The sequence below is a fragment of the Chrysemys picta genome, chromosome 1, assembly GCF_011386835.1.
Source record: "Chrysemys picta bellii isolate R12L10 chromosome 1, ASM1138683v2, whole genome shotgun sequence".
NCBI lineage: Eukaryota > Metazoa > Chordata > Testudines > Emydidae > Chrysemys > Chrysemys picta.
Window position 1 is genome coordinate 40,416,101 of NC_088791.1, and position 18,454 is coordinate 40,434,554.

General features: G+C 44.0%; 1 protein-coding gene across 1 annotated transcript; it reads left to right on the plus strand.

The window, feature by feature from the left end:
• Positions 1-12,989: 12,989 nt before the first annotated feature.
• LOC122172560 (uncharacterized) lies at positions 12,990-14,554 on the plus strand. Its single transcript, XM_042844157.2, has 2 exons — positions 12,990-13,500; positions 14,171-14,554. Exons 1-2 carry the CDS (start codon positions 13,128-13,130, stop codon positions 14,431-14,433), a joined length of 636 nt encoding a protein of 211 aa, XP_042700091.2. The 5' UTR covers positions 12,990-13,127; the 3' UTR covers positions 14,434-14,554.
• The last annotated feature ends 3,900 nt before the right edge of the window (positions 14,555-18,454 follow it).

Consider the following 18,454-nt stretch of genomic DNA (forward strand, 5'->3'; position numbering starts at 1 on the left):
TGGGCCAGCACAAACCGGAAAGAGTGGAACATGGGAAATAGCAAGAGAATTGTAATTGAGAAACAGAGAGCTGTGAAGAGGCAAATAAGGCCTCCTTTCAGATTGCCTTATTGCGATCCTATCATGCCTCCTACAATGACAGGTATATTATCTAAGCAATACTATAGGACCAAGTGCAGTGTGTGATTATACCAGATACCTGAATACCTCTAGCATGTTTGACTTCTAATAACCAAGAAGTATAGATGTTCTGCACTTCTACAAGAAGTACAGTGATTATTCTTAAGAAGTCAACATTTGCCAGCCACAGGTATTTCCTGTTCTAAGCATAAGGAAACTATGATAACTATAAGCAAAGGATGCCTTTTTTAATAGCAGCCACTGTACAGCAAAGTGTCTTATTAGTCATTTAGCACATTTAGCAATGAGGTGAATCCACTTTTTTAGACTTGTGGAATACTGAAGAGTTTGTCTTTGTTACTCAGTGAATCTCAAATGCTGCAGGGATGGAGACTAGTGGAAAGGAGTTTAGGGCTGGAGCTGGAATAGCAGGAGGGAGTATCAACGAGTATGAGGCTTTGTTGTAGCTGGGAACTGCGTCATACTTGAAATGGCTGCCAATACCTGGGGCAATGATGTATTTTAAGTGTTGAGGATTCAGGTTTAGTATTTCAAAGGGTGGCTACACCACATATTTTAAAGGGGTGTTTATATCTAGCCTTTTTTTGTTGTTGTTAAGTTAAAAAATAGTTTCAAGTATTACACCTGCTCCTGAATCTCCTGCTAAAATTTGTGACTTTAAAATAGAAAAGTATGATTGTAAAAAAAGTTTGTTTTTCTGTCCCCTCATGCTGTGTGAAAAACTCACATAAATGGGGGCCATCTGGTCCTGAGCTGACCGCACAGGAAAACTGACGTTAGTCAAGGTGCTGTCAAATACAGCAACAAAATTAAAAAATAAAGAAAAATTTTGTTTCTCCAATAGTTTAATGTTAGTTGCTTTGGGCATTATTTGCAACAATAGTAGATAAAATAAAATAAAACTTGTCTGAATTTTTTTTTAAGTTTGTGTCCCTTTAAGTGTTTTTAATTCTCTGACTTAGTGTATTGTCGTACTCTAGTGGCTGGTACCCAAGTGGAATAAGCCCATGATCTTGCAAACACTTACACATGTACTTACCTTTAAATACATTTTGGAGTACAAATTGGGAGTACTCTTATGTGTAAGGGCTTGTCTTCACTACCAGGGAGATCAATGCTGCCGGAATTGATGCAGTGGGTCTAGTGAAGACCCGCTTAATCGAAAGCAGAGCGCTTTCCAGAGACTTGGGACTCCAGCTCCCAAAGAAGAGTAAGGTAAGTTGACCAGAGAGCGCTTCAGCGCAATTAAGACACCAGGGTAAATCAACCTAAACTACATCGACTCAGCTATGTTGTTCATGTAGCTGGAGTAGCGTAACTTAGGTCGACTTAACTCAATAGTGAAGACAAGCCCTAAGTGTTGGCAGGGTTGGGCTCTATGAGCCTACTACTGCTACCAGCTTATGGAGTTGTCCCTTTAACTCAAGTGGTAGAGGCCTGTGCTTTTGTTACTGAAGATAAAATCTACACTAACAACTGATAAGAGTGGTTGTTGTGTAGTAAAATTTGTTTACAGACTCAGCTTCACTGAATATGAAGACCTTTAAATAGCACATGAATACTTTGCATTGGTCTTCACTGCAGAGGATGTGAGGGAGATTTCCACTCCTAAGCGATTCTTTTTAGGTGACAAATCTAAGGATCTGTCCCAGATTGAGGTTAATAGAAGAGGTTTTGGAACAAATTGATAAATTAAACAGTAAGAAGTCACCAGGACTGGATGGTATTCACCCAAGAGTTCTGAAGGAACTGAAATATGACATTGCAGAACTACCAACTGTGGTATGTAACCAATCACTTTAAATCAGCTTCTGAACCACATGACTGCAGGATAGCTAATGTGATACCAATTTTTTTTAAAGGCTGCAGAGGTGATTCTGGCAATTACAGGCCAGTAAGCCTAACTTCAGTACCAGGCAAATCGGTTGAAATTATAATAAAGAACAGGATTATCAGACACATAGCTGAACACAATTTGTTGGGGAAGAGTCAATACAGTTTTTGTAAAAGGAAATAATGCCTCACCAATCTATAAGAATTCCTTGGGGGAGGGGCCAACAAACGTGTGGACGAGGGTGATCCCTTGGATATAGTATACCTGGACTTTCAGAAAACCTTTGACAAGGTCCCTCACCAAAGGCTCTTAAGCAAAGTAGGCAGTCATGGGATAAGAGGGACGATCCTCTCGTGGATCAGTAATTGGTTAAAAGATGGGAAACAAAGGGTAGAAATAAATGGTCATTTCAGAATGGAGAGCAGTAAATAGTGGTTTCCCCCAGGGATCTGTATTGGGACCAAAGCTGTTCAACATATTCATAAATGATCTGGAAATAGGGATAAACAGTGAAGTGGCAAAATTTGCAGACGATACAAAATTACTCAGGCTAGTTAAGTCCAAAGCAGACTGCAAGATGTTACAAAGGGATCGCACAACACTGGGTGACTGGACAACAAAATGGCAGGAGAAATCCAATGTTGATAAATGTACATTGGAAAACATAATCCTATCTATATGTACAAAATTTGCTGTTTCCTCTCAAGAAAGAGATTGTGGAGTCACTGTGGATAGTTCTCTGAAAACATCCATTCAATGTGCAGTGGCAGTCAAAAAAGTTAACAGAATATTAGGAACCATTCGGAAAGGGTTACATAATAAGACAGTAAATATCATAATGCTACTACATAAATCAATGGTATGTCCATACCTTGAATACCTCACGCAGTTCTGATCACCCGATCCCAAAAAAGATATATTAGAATTGGGAAAAGTACAGAGAAGGGCAACAAAAATCATTAGGTGTATGGCACATCTTCTGTATGAGGAGAGATTAAAAAGACTGGACAAGAAATGACTAAGGGGGAATGATAGTGGTCTATAAAATCATGAATAGTGTAGAAAGGGTGAAAAAGAAAGTGTTATTTACTCCTCATAACACAAGAACTGGTGGTCACCCATTGAAATTAATAGGTAGCAGGTTTAAAACAAACAAAAGGAAGTACTTCTTCACGCACAGTCAACCTGTGGAATTCATTACCAGGCCAACAAAACTACAACTGGGTTCAAAGAAAAATAAGATAAGTTCATGGAGGTCCATCAATAGCTATTAGCCAAAATGATCAGGGATGCAACCCTGTGCTCTGGGTGTCCCTAACCTCTGACTGTCTGAAGCTGTGTGTGGACAACAGGACATAGATCACTTTATAGTTGCTCTGTTCTGTTCATTCCCTCTGAAGCACCTGGCATGGGCCAGACAGGATACTGGGCTAGATGGAGCACTGGTCTGACCCAATATGCCAGTTCTTATGTTCTTATATTCTTCAATGTGTAGAGCAGCACGTGAATAGGACTCATTGTTGCTCTGAAATGTTTGCTATAAAGTTACATAAAGAAAAGCAAAACATCTTATAGTAAAAGAAAATAATTTTAAGCAAAAAAGCATCTATTAAAAATATATTTTTCAGAGCTAACATTAAATTTTAGCAACCTCTTGTACCCCACACCTGCAGCCAGGGAGAGAAAATTTCTCTTTTCCCAGCAAGAAAATTGCCCCCCTAATGTTCCTCTAAGGCAGGGTGGGAAAAGAATGGAGAGGAAATGAGTGCTGCTTCTTTCACATCATTTTGTTCCTTTCTAGCCTGTGACCCAGCCAGTGAAAGCAGTTGATGCTTTTTCTGGCTAGTCTCTTTGTGCATCAGGCAGAGGGGGATAACAGCCTGCTACAAAGGAAAAGAACAGAAATCACTGAAATTCTCTTATCCTAGCCCTAGACAATCAAGCACAGGAACAACAGCTGGACACAATGTGAAGTGTTGGCAATAGACCAGAGCAGACGTGGAACAATTGAGTGAGACAGCCTCCATCTGTAATCAATGCATGGTTAAGTATTCACACCTGAGTCAAAATAGAAACACAAGATGCTAGGTAAACAATTTTTGGGGGGGAGGGAGAGAAAAGGGAAAGTATTTTTTTCTTTTGTCACCTGGATATCTGTCCATTAGAACTAGAATTAGACAATCAATTCACTTCACCAAATTGCTCTTGGATGGTACTTGCTAATAATCACTTTCAATCTCTGGTAGAATGATTTGAAATAAAAATATTTGATCAGAATTTTCCCCCACTGCCACTAAACCTGTGGATGAAATGGAAGCTGGGTCTAAAGCATACTTGCTTTTGATTCTGCAATATTAAACCACAGCCTTCTCTAGTCTTTCGGGGCTGACTAGTATTGACTTCAATGGGCTTTGGATCAGGCCATAGCTTTTGGGTTGGATTTGAAGCAGAGACATAGAAGAAAGAAACTATTTATTACCAATCCCCTGAGGCAGCCAGTTAACCAGAGTCTGATTATCTATAGAAACAAAACACATAGTTAGACTACTCTATATTCCCTAATACATAGATTAGAAGAAAAATCAATGATGGCAAGAGAACTTAGCTCAGAGGTGAGTTCTGCTCTAATAAAAATACAGAGGCAACTCTGCTAGCATCCACCGATATTGTCATTCATTAACCAATAATCCTTCTGCTTGTCATCCTCAAAGCACGTTCACTTCAGTCCGGATGTTTAAATACCAAAGCAATCAACTGTGCAGAGATATTGGCAGTCCATTTAGTTAACAGTGCTTCTTCTTAAAGGACAGCATTGTACAAAAGCTGCAAGAGAAGTCTGTTAAACTCCAGGCCAGCAGAAAGGTCTCATTCCCATATAATTGATTGGGCTCTTCTCAAACATCTAAAGACTTGGTGTGATGGGGTATATAAACCCCACACTGGAACTGAAGGGATTAAGGAGCAATTTTGGGACCAGAGGATTCTGTGACACTGGCAGGCCAGATGCCAGCTCTTGCCCAGTCTGCATTAACTAAGAACAGACAATCTCATAGCTGGAGACCAGCCCAGGTCACCTGAATGTTAGTTTTGTTCAAAATCGGTATTAGTGTTACAAGAATGTATTTAGTGTTTAGACTCTATGAAATGCTTGTTGCTTCATGCATTAATCTCACATGTAATGGCTGCATTTCATGCTATAAGAAAATATGTACGTTTTGCTTTATAACTTTGAAAATGTTTGTTCTGAACTTGTGAACTCAGGCACAGGAATCATCCTCCCCACACATCCAAAAGGACTATCAAAATCAGATGGGTCATCAAGGATCATTGCGATATCAAGGATCGGTTAATGGCCCTGTCCTGGGAAATGCTACATGCCAGGAAGCTCATCCTGTGAGCTTGGAAGCTGAATGAAGGAAACGAAAACAAGTCACAGGACAATTTTCCATCTTTTTGGCTGTTTGACCTTTGAAGGACCAGAGACTCTAAACTGAAGCCAGAGATCCCCAGGGGCTGCCTCCTGGGTCTGCCCTGAAAGACACTTTGAATTGACAGATCACTGCAGCTCTGTCACTCTTAGGATTTAGATGGTAACTCATTTGTGTGATATGCTTGCTTACTTTAACCTATAAATATCTCTTATCTCTTTTTCCTAGTTAATAAATCTTTAGATAGTTTATTACAAGACTGGCTACAGGCATTGCCTTTGGTGTAAGATCTAGTGTACCAACTGATCAGGGTAAGTGACTGGTGACCTGAATGCAGTGTGATTTTTGGAGTAAGTGACCATTTATCACAAAGTCCAGTTTGTCTGGGTGGCAGGATAGACTGGAGAGTCTAAGGGGACTGTCTGTGACTCCATGGTAAAACTGTTACAGTGATCCAACAGCTCACATTTGTTACTGACTTGGTGAATTCTAATTAGAGAACACACCACCAGTTTGGGGTGTCTGCGCTGTTTTTGACAGTCTGCTCTGAGGTAGGCACTCACCGTCATAAGCCACTCCAGACAGCATGACAGACTCTGCCCCTCAACACTTGTAGAGCCTGCTCCAGGTAGGGGAGGAGCTTACAAGTTTGTCAGAAAGCTCAGAAGGCAGCAGACAGGAATGGAGGACAGACCTATCTTGAGGACAGAAGCCTGTGCTGTCAGAGAGAGACTACCAGTTGAACCCAGATTGGCTGAAGGTTCAGTTAGTTAGTTATTTTTCTATCTTATGTTGGACTTTGAGACTTTTGGGGGAGGCAAATGGTAGGAAGTGGCCCAGGGAGGCAGTTTAGAGGCACTCCAGAGTGCTTGATATTGTTGCTTCTCATAGGGCCTTAGGTTGGAGCCTGGTGGAGTTGGTGAATTTGGGCTTCTCAAACCACCCCTGTTGTGTGGGAGCATAAACCTCCCTTTCACATTCCCCCTCTCAGAAGTAAGGAGAGGGTAGAGAAGCTGAAAGTCCTGAGATGAGGGCAAGTGACCTGCAGGGATCAGGAGGTGGACTTGAGGACCTCCCTGCTGCAAGGATGTAGGACTCCATAGATTTCTTTGGACTCTTGTTACCCCGGAAGGGGATGAACACTGTCACAGTGTTGGAGTCATTCCTGGAAAGAGGCAGCAGAGATGGGAGGAGGGGCAGGAGAGGAAGTGGAAGCCAGCAACCTAACCACTAGGCAATGCCACCAGTAAGTCTAGCTTCCTCCGACACAACTTGGTGGAGAATGTAAGCAGTGTCCCAGGTCTGCTGTAAGAAAAAGAAAAGAAGACAAAAATGATCACAAACGGGAAGGAGAGAAAGAAAAGGAGATGGATGTAGACAAATTGTTAAAGTGGTTGATGGACTGCCAACAACAGGCAGCCCAACAGCAGCAGCAGCAGCAGAACCAGATGTTACAACAAATGGCCGCACAGCAGCAACTCACTTGGGAGTTAACAGTACAGCAACAATGCCTGGTCCAGCAAATGGTGACTCTTTTACAACCATCGGGGGTGAACACAAACTTGAGGCAGGGCCTCTGAACCCCACTCCAGACCCAGACTTTCTGATAATTCACAAAGATGCGGCCCAGAGATGACCCAGAAGCCTTCCTTGTCACCTTCAAGTGGGTCACCACTGTGGCCACCTGAATACTGAGCTATTTTGTTGGCATCCTACCTGATGCGGCTAGCCCAAGCTTTATATCAGGGCTTCAACGCTGTAGCCGCACAAGATGATACAGAGGTCAAGAGCCATTTGAGATGTCTTCAACCTCACAGCTGAGACCCAGTGACAGCGCTTTTTCTGGGAAAAATACCCAGCGGGGGCCTCACCTTGAGCAGCGGGCCCAAAGCCTTAAAGAACATTGTTAGCGATGGCTCCAACCTGAGAAGCGAATCAAGCAGATCATACTAGAACAATTTACACAGATCCTTCCTGCTAGGGGATGAGAGTGGGTGTTCCAGCATAGGCCCAAGATATTGGCTGATGCAGGGAGGCTGATTGGAAAATTGTACATCAGTCAGAAATCCAGCCATTGGAACTCCAAGATCTGAAGTTGCTTGTTCCAAGGGATCATCGACTGCAGATTTATGGTCCAGACAAGGGTGGCCTCTGGGAAACCATAATACCTAGCCCAACTCCTTGGACTATCAGCAGCTACAACAAGGCTGTGAAGCCTGGTCCCACATGAACCAAAGGGCTGAGGAAAAGCCTGAACTCAAGAAAAAGCCCTTTTCAAGCACTCAGCTCTCCCTGAGTTAGTCAGGGGATGGGGCGGTTTCCTTGAACAGAAGCTGTTTTTCATTTGGACAATGGGGTCATTTCTGCCACAACTGCCCCTTCACTGAGTGCAAGTATAGGCAAGCATGGACAGTGGACATCAGGGCTTGGAAAAGAGGACCAGCAAAGATGTTGATGCCAGTACAGGTCAATGGGGTAGAAGTGCTGGGACTAACAGGCTCAGACTGCAGCCAAATATTGATTAGGGAACAACTACCAGGCCCAGGAAGCACCATCTATCTTCAGTGCGTACATGGGAGTGTATGCCCATATCTCACAAAGAAAATACCATTAACTGTGGGAAATTGCACAGGTACAGTATGAGTGATTTTGGCTCTGTCTCTAGCTTACCCAATGAATCAGGGATGAGATTGAAAGTTTTTCAGAGGAGTCATAAAATCATGGGGTGAATATCTTGAAAGGACTGACCATCCCATAGAGGCCCCGAGTCATAAGAACCAGTAGAGTTAGCTGGGGTTGGAGAAACAGAAGACCCTCGTGGAGGCACCTCCTGGCAGGAACCAATTCCCCACCGCCCCAGTAATCAGGAAATGAGGGGATCTTGCAATCCCTGGACCTAGGCCTGCTTGCAACCTTGTAAGCTAAAAGAAGTATGATCTGATTCTGGTTGGACCCTGAATTGTACGAACAACTTGCCTGTGTGAATGGCAAAGCAATTGGTCCGCAACTGATGAAGCAGTCGCCCCAGTTTGAACTGAGAGGAGTGGCTGTACCAGGTGGCAAAGAACCTCCAAAGCTGAGAAGTGAGGGTACAACTCTTGGTTCCAAAGAAATTCCTCAGGAAAGTATTACAGTTGAACCATGCAATACCTTGTGGGGGACACTTGGGGAGAGAGAAGAACTTTGAAAGGGTGTCCCTCAGGTTTTACTGTCCGGGCATATATAAACAAGTTAGAGACTACTGTATGTCATGCCCTAAGTGTCAGTGGGTAGGCCCAAGAAGATTCCCAAAGGCCTCACTAGTGCCTCTCCTGGTGGTTGGAATACTCTTTGAGAGGAGTGGTATGGATCTGGTGGGAGCGCTGGAAAAGAGTGCAGCTGGATATCAACACACATTGGTGATATGCCCACTCCCTGTATGGTAGCTGCTGGCGCCAGTGAGCTGTGCCCCCCGGGGAGGGGCAGGAGCAACAGCTGGGAGCTGCCAGGAGGGGCCGCTGGTTTCCATGAGGGGGACTGCCTGTGGGGGCCGTAACTTGAGTTGTTCCAGGGGCGGCTGAACCTTTAAATTGTGCTTCCCCCACACTATCAGCAGGTACGGGTCATCTCTGATCACACCACATGGTACCATGAGGCCATCCCCCTTCTTTCAACCACTGCAGTGACCATCACTCCCATACTGCTACAAATTGTTGCTCGGGTGGGAATATCAAAGGAAATACTGACTGACCACTTCACTTCAGGTAATGAAGGAATTGTGCAGTCATTTATAAATCAAAGCCATAAAGACATTGGTTTACCACCTTCAGACAAATGGGCTGGTCGATCGCTTTAATAAGATGCTGAAAGAGATGCTAAGGAGGTTTGGTGGCCTCAGATCCCCATCACTGAGACCAATTGCTCCCATGCCTCCTGTTTGCCATCTGTGAAGTGCTGCAGGCATCTACCGGTTTCTCCCCATTCAAACTACTGTGAGATGTGGCAACATCAAAACCCAAAAACAACCAACGTGGTGCAATACGTGATCCAGTTGAGGGAAAATTTGGAGATGCTGGGGACTTCTGCAAGGAAAAAATCTGCTGAAGTTACAATAGAGCCAGGAATGAGCCTATGATAGAGAGGCCAGCAGGTGAAAATTTAAGCCCGGGGATAGGGTATTATTATTGCTACCACTTCCTCACCTGTAGAATGGAGGTAATAATACTGCCCACCTATGTCTGAGAATTTTAGGCTACGTGTGACCCGGTGTGCCTGGGGCAGCCCTCATTGAAAATGCCATCGTCAGAGGGGGCTGGAAAAAGAAAGCAGATTCTCCCAAAACTGGTGGTTAACCTGAAGTTAAACTCGCCAACCAGTCACAAACTGTGCTTCTGATCCCCCACCTGGTTATCAAGAAGCTAAAAAAGGAATCATGCAGCCCCTCTGATTGCATTCCAGTTCTCTGGCTCCCAATCAGCACATAGGTCCAGTACAGTGAGAAGCTATTTGAAACTTTGCTCACTATACAAAATGTTCTTCTGACCCCAAAGGGCCAGCAACATTGCCAGGTTGGATCTTACCCAAAATACCATGCTGCCAGCCAATCCTTTAGTGTCTAAAACTAAAGGTTTATTATAAAGAACAAGAAGAGAGTTGTTAAATGATAAAGCACTCAGATACACATACGGAGACTTCAAAGTCCATATATCAAGTTCTTAGCAATATGGGTGAGTTTGCTGGCTTGAAAGTCCCCCTTGGATGCGTCATTCAGTCCTTTGTTTGAAGAAAAGTTATTCCAGAGGTATGTAGCAGGAATGAAGACAAGATGGAGATGATGCAGTTGCCTTTTATATTCCTTTTGCCATGTGGCTTGTACTTCCTGTGTCCCAAACACAAGCTGACCAGCACATGGCATGGCAAAGCCTTAGAGTTCTCTGTCCAAGGCATACCACATAAGGTGTATGACTTATAATGTGTATCCCCCAATTCCTTTCAATGGGTTCACTCTACAGTTGATGACCCTTGGTGGGCCATCAAACAGGCTGATGCAAATCTGTCTGGGGGTGTCACCCAGAAACACAGCACAAGTTTGGAAATGCAGATATACTATACACATAACTCATAATACAAAAGGTGATACAAACATAGAAACAAGATTATCACATTTGGCAAATTATAAAATTTTTGCAGATATCTTACACAGCATATCTGGTCAGATTCCTTGCAATTTTATAATATTAGTGTCAACAATATCATAAAGTGTCTCCCAGATTCCATACAGCATCATACTACAATAATCAGGAAATGTATAATATTCTAGTTCCCACAGCAACATTAACTGAGTCACATTGTAATATCGACTGCCTAGGCACTTATATGGTCCCCTTCAGGTGAGCACCTCAGTCTCATCATTTCATTATGAAATATATTATTTACAGAATTAAAAATAAGTACAGTTCTCAACATCTTGCTGCTTCAACCTTCCCTTGGTTTTATAACTGCTGCATTTCTTCACAGAAACAACATCCTTTCTCTGTTTAGACATGAACTGTAGCCCACAGAACATCACAAACACAGTCTATTTTTCCCTCTGCAGCTCAGGAGAGATAATGCAAACAGTTGGATTTGTAGCTATTGATTCCAAATGGTGTGACAACACGACCATGACATTTCTGTTTTTCAATCCAATAGCTGTCCTCTTAGGGATAAATGGCCAAATCCTGCTGTCTTTATACAGGCCAAACTCCTAAGAACTGCAATATTCACCCCTTACTTTATTGTTTAAATACAATGAAAGATCTTGGCTATTCAATACAGATTTGTGTATGCTTTGCTCCTTGCCAACAATGTCCCCTCTGACACAGGAGGGGTGTATGTGGCTCTCTCCACAGAAGATTGTTGCTCTAGGAATTTACAAGTGTTACTAGTGATTGATTTACCTATATATATCCCCTTCCCTCAGCATCTAAAGCCCCATTCTGTAAGGTGCTGAGTGTCTCCTGTCAGTGGTAAGCCCCTTCAACTCCCATGGATCTGAGATGTGCTATGTATACTTCACAGGAGGCACCTCACAGAATCAGTTCCTCAATGTTTTGCCTCTTCAGTGTTCCCCATTGACTCAGGACCTGAATTTGAACCTCCACATGGTGGTATTATTCCAGTCCCCCTGCCCAATAGAGTTGCTGTCCCTACAATGATATTTTGAATGATGTCAGTATATACAGCTCATGATTAGATTTTGTATGTCCCTTTAAAGAAGTTGCCTAGTGATCACTGATATACACATTCCATAATTAAAGTGATTTGCCTTGCCATAGAGCTCCTCACTAAGATGGAATGAGTCAGATGAATTTCTTGAACAGAGACTGACTCCTTAGGCTGGGCCTCGAGAGAGCAACTTCAGTAGTGATATAATTGCCTTATATCAGTGGAGCTGACATGTAAAGTAAGTAATAATACTACCACTGCAGACAACTGATATTTCAAGGATTATCTAATAGAAGCTAGAAATTCAAGGATTACCTAAAATAAACTAAAGAGTCTTGAAGTATTTTGTCAGATTAAAAAATTAAATATACTGATAATCTGCCAGGGAAATAATTTTAATTTGTTTATACAGGAACATGAAAGACTGTAAAATCCAAAATATGCAGACAACAGTCAGTCAGAAAACTTTCACTTCCTAGAGTTTCAGGTTTTCTTCATTCTATCAGGGAAAATTTATCTATAACAAGCCAGTCACATGATGGTTGCTTTAGAAGCTTAGGACAAAATACTTGAAGAAATGTGATCATAGGAGTTTATATTTAATAAAGTCCTGTCTGAAAAGATAACCAGGCTGTAAAATCAAATCGCCAAGCACAAACATTTACATTGCTTTGTATAACAGTACCAATTTGAAAAAGTATGTGCACTGTAAGTTTTCTGTGTAGAAGACAAATCACTAGGGACCAGATCTGTAAAGTATTTGGAAACCAACTCCCATTGGAAGTTAGGTGCCTAAATACTGTTATGAACTGGGTGAAAACTAGCTATGAGCTGGGTTAAAGCCCCATTGAGGGTGATGGGTGTGAATTCTTGCTTCAGTTAACAACTGTAATATAAGCCCCACCTAAAACAAAAGGTGTATGTGAACCCACCCAGGAGCTTTTGGGCTGAGTATTGTTTTGGTAGGTGTGTGTAGGTGAGTGAGAGAACATACACAGACTGAAGCCTTGTCTACATTACAGTGGATGCGTACACACTGCAATGCGACTTTTGGCGGGGAAAATGCCCTGTTTTGGCAGCAAAATAAAACCACCCCGACGAGGGACATAAGACTTTTTGAGCAAAATTTTTGTCGACAAAGTGCCAGTGTAGACATAACGCTTGATTTTAGCACTTCAATTGGCTTTCAGGAGGTGTCCCACAATGCCCATCGTGACCGCTCTGTTCAGCAGTTTGAATTCTACTGCCCTGCAGCCAGGTAAACAACCATCCTCCCCTCCCCCTTAGAGGCCCTGGGAATTTTTGAAATTCCATTTCCTGTTTGCTCAGCATGGAGAGGTCTCATTGCATCTTCCTGGGTGACCATGGCAGGGTATTGCAGCAAACGCTCTCTCGCTTGGACCAGGACAGAAATACTGGATCTGCTCAGTATATGGGGAAAGGAGGCTGTGCAGCCCCAGCTGCGCTTGAGCCATAGGAATTTTGATATCTAGGGGCAGATTTCTTGAGGCTTGTGCGAAAAGGACTATGGTCGGGACATGCTGCAGTGCAGAGCGAAGATAAAGGCGCTGAGGCAGGCGTACCATAAGGCAAGGGAGGCAAACTGTCGCTCCAGTGCTGCACCTAAGACCTGCTGGTTCTATAAAGAGCTGGATGCTATTCTCAGTGGCAACCCCACCTCCACCACCAAGAGCCCCATGGATACTTCGGCGGGCCGTGAGGTGGCAGAAAGAGGACCTAACCCAGAGGACGAAGTCATTGATGAAGAGGTGGAGTTAGACAACGATGTGGAGCTCCCATCCGGGTCGCCCGGTGGGGCAGGCAGCCAGGAACTGTTCACCAATCCAGAGGTGTCTAGCCAGTCTCAGCAGTTGCTCTCCGGCGAGCAAGAAGCAGGAGAGGAGACGCCTGGTAAGTGGCTGTGGGTTGTGTAGTGCAGAGGTGGGTTCAGGGTATAGAAATGTACAAGGTTGGCTGTGTTTCTGTGTGCTGGACATTGCCCTGTGTAGCTAATCAGTACGGTGGAACAAGGTGTTGATTCATGCCGAGATCTCACAGGAATCCTCCAGAGAGATCCCTAGAAAAGTTTCCTGGAGGTACTCGGTAATCCTCTGCGGAAGGTTCCATGGCAGAGCAGCTTTGTTCCTTCCTCCATTGTAGGAAACTTTCCTGCGCCATTTGGCAATCACTTGTGCAGGGACCAAAGTGGCACACAGGCAGGCAGCATAGGGACCAGTGCGGAAGCCACAATCGTGTAGTACATGTACTTTCACTTCTCTGCTTACCCCCAGCAGTGAGATATCTGCCACAATGACACCCACCTGTGGAAAAGTGTAGGAGAATGTTAGAACTTTTTCCCTAGTCAGATGCACTGCAACCCTTGCAGAGTGCTCTTTTCCCCATGTAGAGTGCCCCCTCACCCCTCCCAACACTCACCATGCTTTGGGTGTTCGCAGAGATGTGTGCTTGCCAAGGGTCAGTGATTGTTATGTTACAAAAGGTGTATTTTACTGAAATGTTTCAGTGCTGTGCATGAACTTAACAACCATGCTTCTGTGCATTGTTCCTTGTGTTTCGGTAGATGTGGCCTTGAGGAACACCCCCCACACACCGGTCGTGCATCTCCGCCAGATAAGAAAGTGCCAAAGACAGACCAAAGAAGACATGTTCCGGAAGGGACTGCACTTCTCCAATGCAGAGAAAAGGGAACACAAGGAGTGGAGGGAAGCCAAAAGGCAGGACAGAAAAGAAAATCAGGAGTTTGTTAAGGACGCTACTGAATGGATGATTAAAGTCACGGAGGAGCAAACAGATGCTGAAGTCCTTAATAATTCTGCAGACTGAGCAGATCCGTGCCCGCCCTCTCCTGCAGCACATTCAGAACTCTTTTCCATGCCCCCTCCAAACTCTGCCCACACAGTCCTGTCCCTTTTCCGGGCCTTCTCGGTTTCCCCTTCACTCCACCCCCTTGTATAACTTTCAAAATGATAGCTGGACCTACACACAGCTCTGAAAGTCTGCCCTTCCCTGGTACCTCCTTTCCCATCAAGCGTGTGTGTGTGTGTGTGTGGGGGGGGGGGGGTTCTTGTGCAATACAAGCAAAGTTTTTGAATGGTAACTTATCTTTATCTGTTTCCTACAAATTGAGATAGCAGGCACTACCAGTACATGCACAGGCAGTTTAATCATTAGCTTACGGGAATGTAAGGCCCCAAATATCATCATTGCTTCCTAAGAAAACTACCTGTAATGTAAAATTGCAGCACCAATCACAGAGATATCCGTTACTAGTTCTCATTTCCAAAGTGTTGCCTCAAAGCCTCCCTTATTCGAATTGCCCCCCTCTGGGCTCCTCTGACAGCCCTGGTATCTGGCTGCTCAAAATCAGCAGCCAAGCTGTGTGCCTCAACACTCCACCCCTGAGCAAACCTTTCACCCTTAGCTTCAGAAAGATTATGCAACATACAACATGAGGCTATGACCATGGGAATATTATCCTCGTTGAAGGTATCTACTTAGGTATCTACCTAACGTGCCATAAAGGTATCGCAGGGGTGCCTTTCAACTGCCAAAGGCACATTCCACGGTCATCCAGCACCTACTCAGCGTGTTGTTGAACCGGTCCTTACTGCTGTCCAGGTTTCCTGTGTAAGGTTTCATGAGCCATGGCTGTAAGGGGTACGCTGGGTCTCCCAGGATCACTATGGGCATTTCAACATCCCCCACTGTAATCTTCTGGTCTGGAAGTCCCAGCTTGTAGCTTTCTCCATCATGCACCTTCCCAGACCACCCCACGTTGATGTCAGTAAAACGCCCATGGTGATAGACAAGTGCCTGCGACACCTTGGGGAAGTACCCCTTCCTATTGATGTACTCCGTCGCAAGGTGGTCTAGTGCCAAAATTGGAAATTGTGTGCCATCTATCACCCCTCCAGTTAGGGAAACCCATTTCTACAAAGCTGTCCACTATTTCACGCACATTTCCCAGAGTCATAGTCCTTCGTAGCAGGATGTGACTAATTGCCCTGCACACTTGCATTAACACAGCCCTAACAGTCAACCTCCTAACTCCAAATTGATTTGCGACCGACCAGTAGCAGTCTGGAGTTGCCAGCTTCTACACAGCGATTGCCACACACTTCTCTACCGATAGGGCAGCTCTCATTCTGGTGTCCTTGTGCTGCAGTGCTGGGGCAAGCGCTGCACACAGCTCCAGGAAGGTGACTTTTTGCATCCAAAAGTTCTGTAGCCACTGCTTGTCATCCCACACCTGCATGACGATATGATCCCACCATTCAGTGCTTGTTTCCCACGCCCAAAAGCAATGGTCCACCCTCTGCAGCTGTTCTGTGAATGCCAAAAGCAATCTAAAGTTGCTCCTATCCATGTCACACAGCATGTCAGGCAATTGGGAGTCTTCTTCCGTTAGGAATTTCGCAATTAACTGCACTGCCATCCGCAATGTCATCATGACAGTTATAGAGCAGTGCGGGATCCATCCCTTCTCACAAAGATGCTGGGGTGCATAGCAAACAAGGGCCATTGAAAAATGCTGTGAAAGAAAGCCGGAAGCCCATGGAATGCTGGGACAGAAAGCAATGAATCATGGGACGTTGAGCCTGGTCCCAAGATGTGCCATGATCTGCTCCGCCTTCCCACAAGACTCTAGTGGCAGAAGGTGTCAAGCTGGACTGTGGGATAGGTACCCACAGTGCACTACTCACACTGTCAATGCTAGTACCCCAAGTGTGGACGCATTCTGCTGACGGAGTGAGTGTGAACATGCAATACCGATTTTTATTATACTGCTTTTTGAATGTCTACAACGTTTGTCGACAAAACTCTGTAGTGTAGACCAGGCCTGAGTGAGAGAGACAGGCTGAAGGAGCAGCTGAAAGCATGTGCCTGACCCTGGAAGAAATCTGGGGAGAGGTTTTTTGGATTGAGATGCAGGGTGAAAAGGCTGCTCTTGGTGCTGCTGGTGAGCAAAAGCAGCTGTTTCCTGCTATTTGATTCCCTCTGTATTCAGAGACAGGACTTTACACATTCTTTGTAAAGAAACAAAACTGCATCAAAGAAATACCTACCACTAATTTCTATCCCCAGCTGGCACATCCACAGGGCTCTAAACTTTGCCTAGCAGGTTGAAAAGGGACAACAATACTGGGAGGCTCTGGGGTCCAACCCAGACCACTAAAGGGTTTTTGTCACCACCTGCCCTGTAACCCTGGTTTCTTCTGTGCTGTGTTGCTTTGGCACCAACTGCATGTTCACAGCACAATAACCTCACCCTGGCTTCCACCAGCTGGTTTGTCCTTGCAGGGTGATACCAACACCCTCCCAGTTCACCCCAACACTGTTTTCCTCTGCAGTGCTCAGCCCCAGCAACTATAAAACCTTATCAAGTTTGCCGCTTCTTTAAAGAGACAATACACAGCACCAGCCTTTTAGCTGCGCTAAGGATTTTACTCTTCAGTTTGAAACACTGCACTGAGAGAGTTGTGCAGGAAAACAAGATTAATTTTATTAAAGAACAGACAGTTAAGCAATACAAGGTAGAAGTAATTGGGACAGAAACGGCTGCAAACCAACAAAAGTAAAAGACTTCTAAGACTAAAACTTAATTTCAGCAAGTTATAATCTTTGCTTAAGCAGTTTTCTCACCTGTACTCTGTTCCCACAGACTTCAACCTCCTTGGCTGAAGGATCCATCCTTCTGTGATTTCAAGAGCTCTAGCCTCTTTAGTTCCTCAAGTGGTGGATAACTCAAAAGTCTTTTTGCCCCCCCTTGTATCATCCCAAAGCTCATTGTTTATTTTTTCAAGAGCCAGGAAGGCTACTTTGTTTTGATTCCACGCTATTTAATTTACATTGGAGACAGGTATATAGCTGCCTTCCTTCCTTTCTGGGAGAAAACCTGTTTGTCCCTTTCTTTGGTCACAGACTTTAAAGTATAATATCAGTAAGTATCCATAATTCCACATATACATACCTTTTCCAATGACATTAATCATCAATGTGTCACCAGCTTTCATAAAAGACCTTAGTCAATACACTTTTATAGTGCTGTAATATCATATGCAATCACTTGATTAAACTGCTTACTCTTTGGGAATCAGACCCTTTGTTTTCCCCCTGAGGTGTCTGGACCATGATTGTCGTAAATACCTTTACAATCTGTCTCTAGCTGAATGTAAATTGGTGGAATGACTCAGCAAAAAGATCACAGTCAGCAAAGTCTGTTCCTCAAGGATTAGCACTGATAATAAAATAACATAATCCAAAATAACAAACTCCCCAGCCTGGTGTTCAGCCAAGTCATGAGATGTAGAATATACATCCTCCCGAATGGTATTCTCTCCATTCTGTGTCCTAAACAGCAATTCTTGTAGTCTTTCCCTTGAGCATGTGAACAAGGGGAAGGAGAAGTTGAGCAGGGATAATCCCTGTGTTTGCTTCATCTGTCACCCACAATGGCCATCTATTGAATAATATTCCCTTGGGGGATAAGAAGCCTGTGTCTTGACTCTGTTTATAAAAGCAACATTCTTTTTATTACTTTGTTTTATAGAGTCCCCTAGGTTTGCACAGCATTTTACATATACAGAAAAAGGCACTTTCCCTGCCTTGAAGAGCTAGCAATGTTAAAAAACAAAAGAGAGAGAGAGAGAGAGAGAGAGAACTCAAACAAACACAAGGTAAGACACAGGACAGCTGTTCAGGGGGAAAAGATGTGGGATTATTGATGAAGGGAGGAGGGACTGTTTGGAGAGGCAGGTTTCAGAGAGATTTGAAAGAAGAGAAATGGGGGTTTGATGGATGAGGACAGGTTCAAGGTGCAGGGGCACAAAGCTGAATGGGGAAA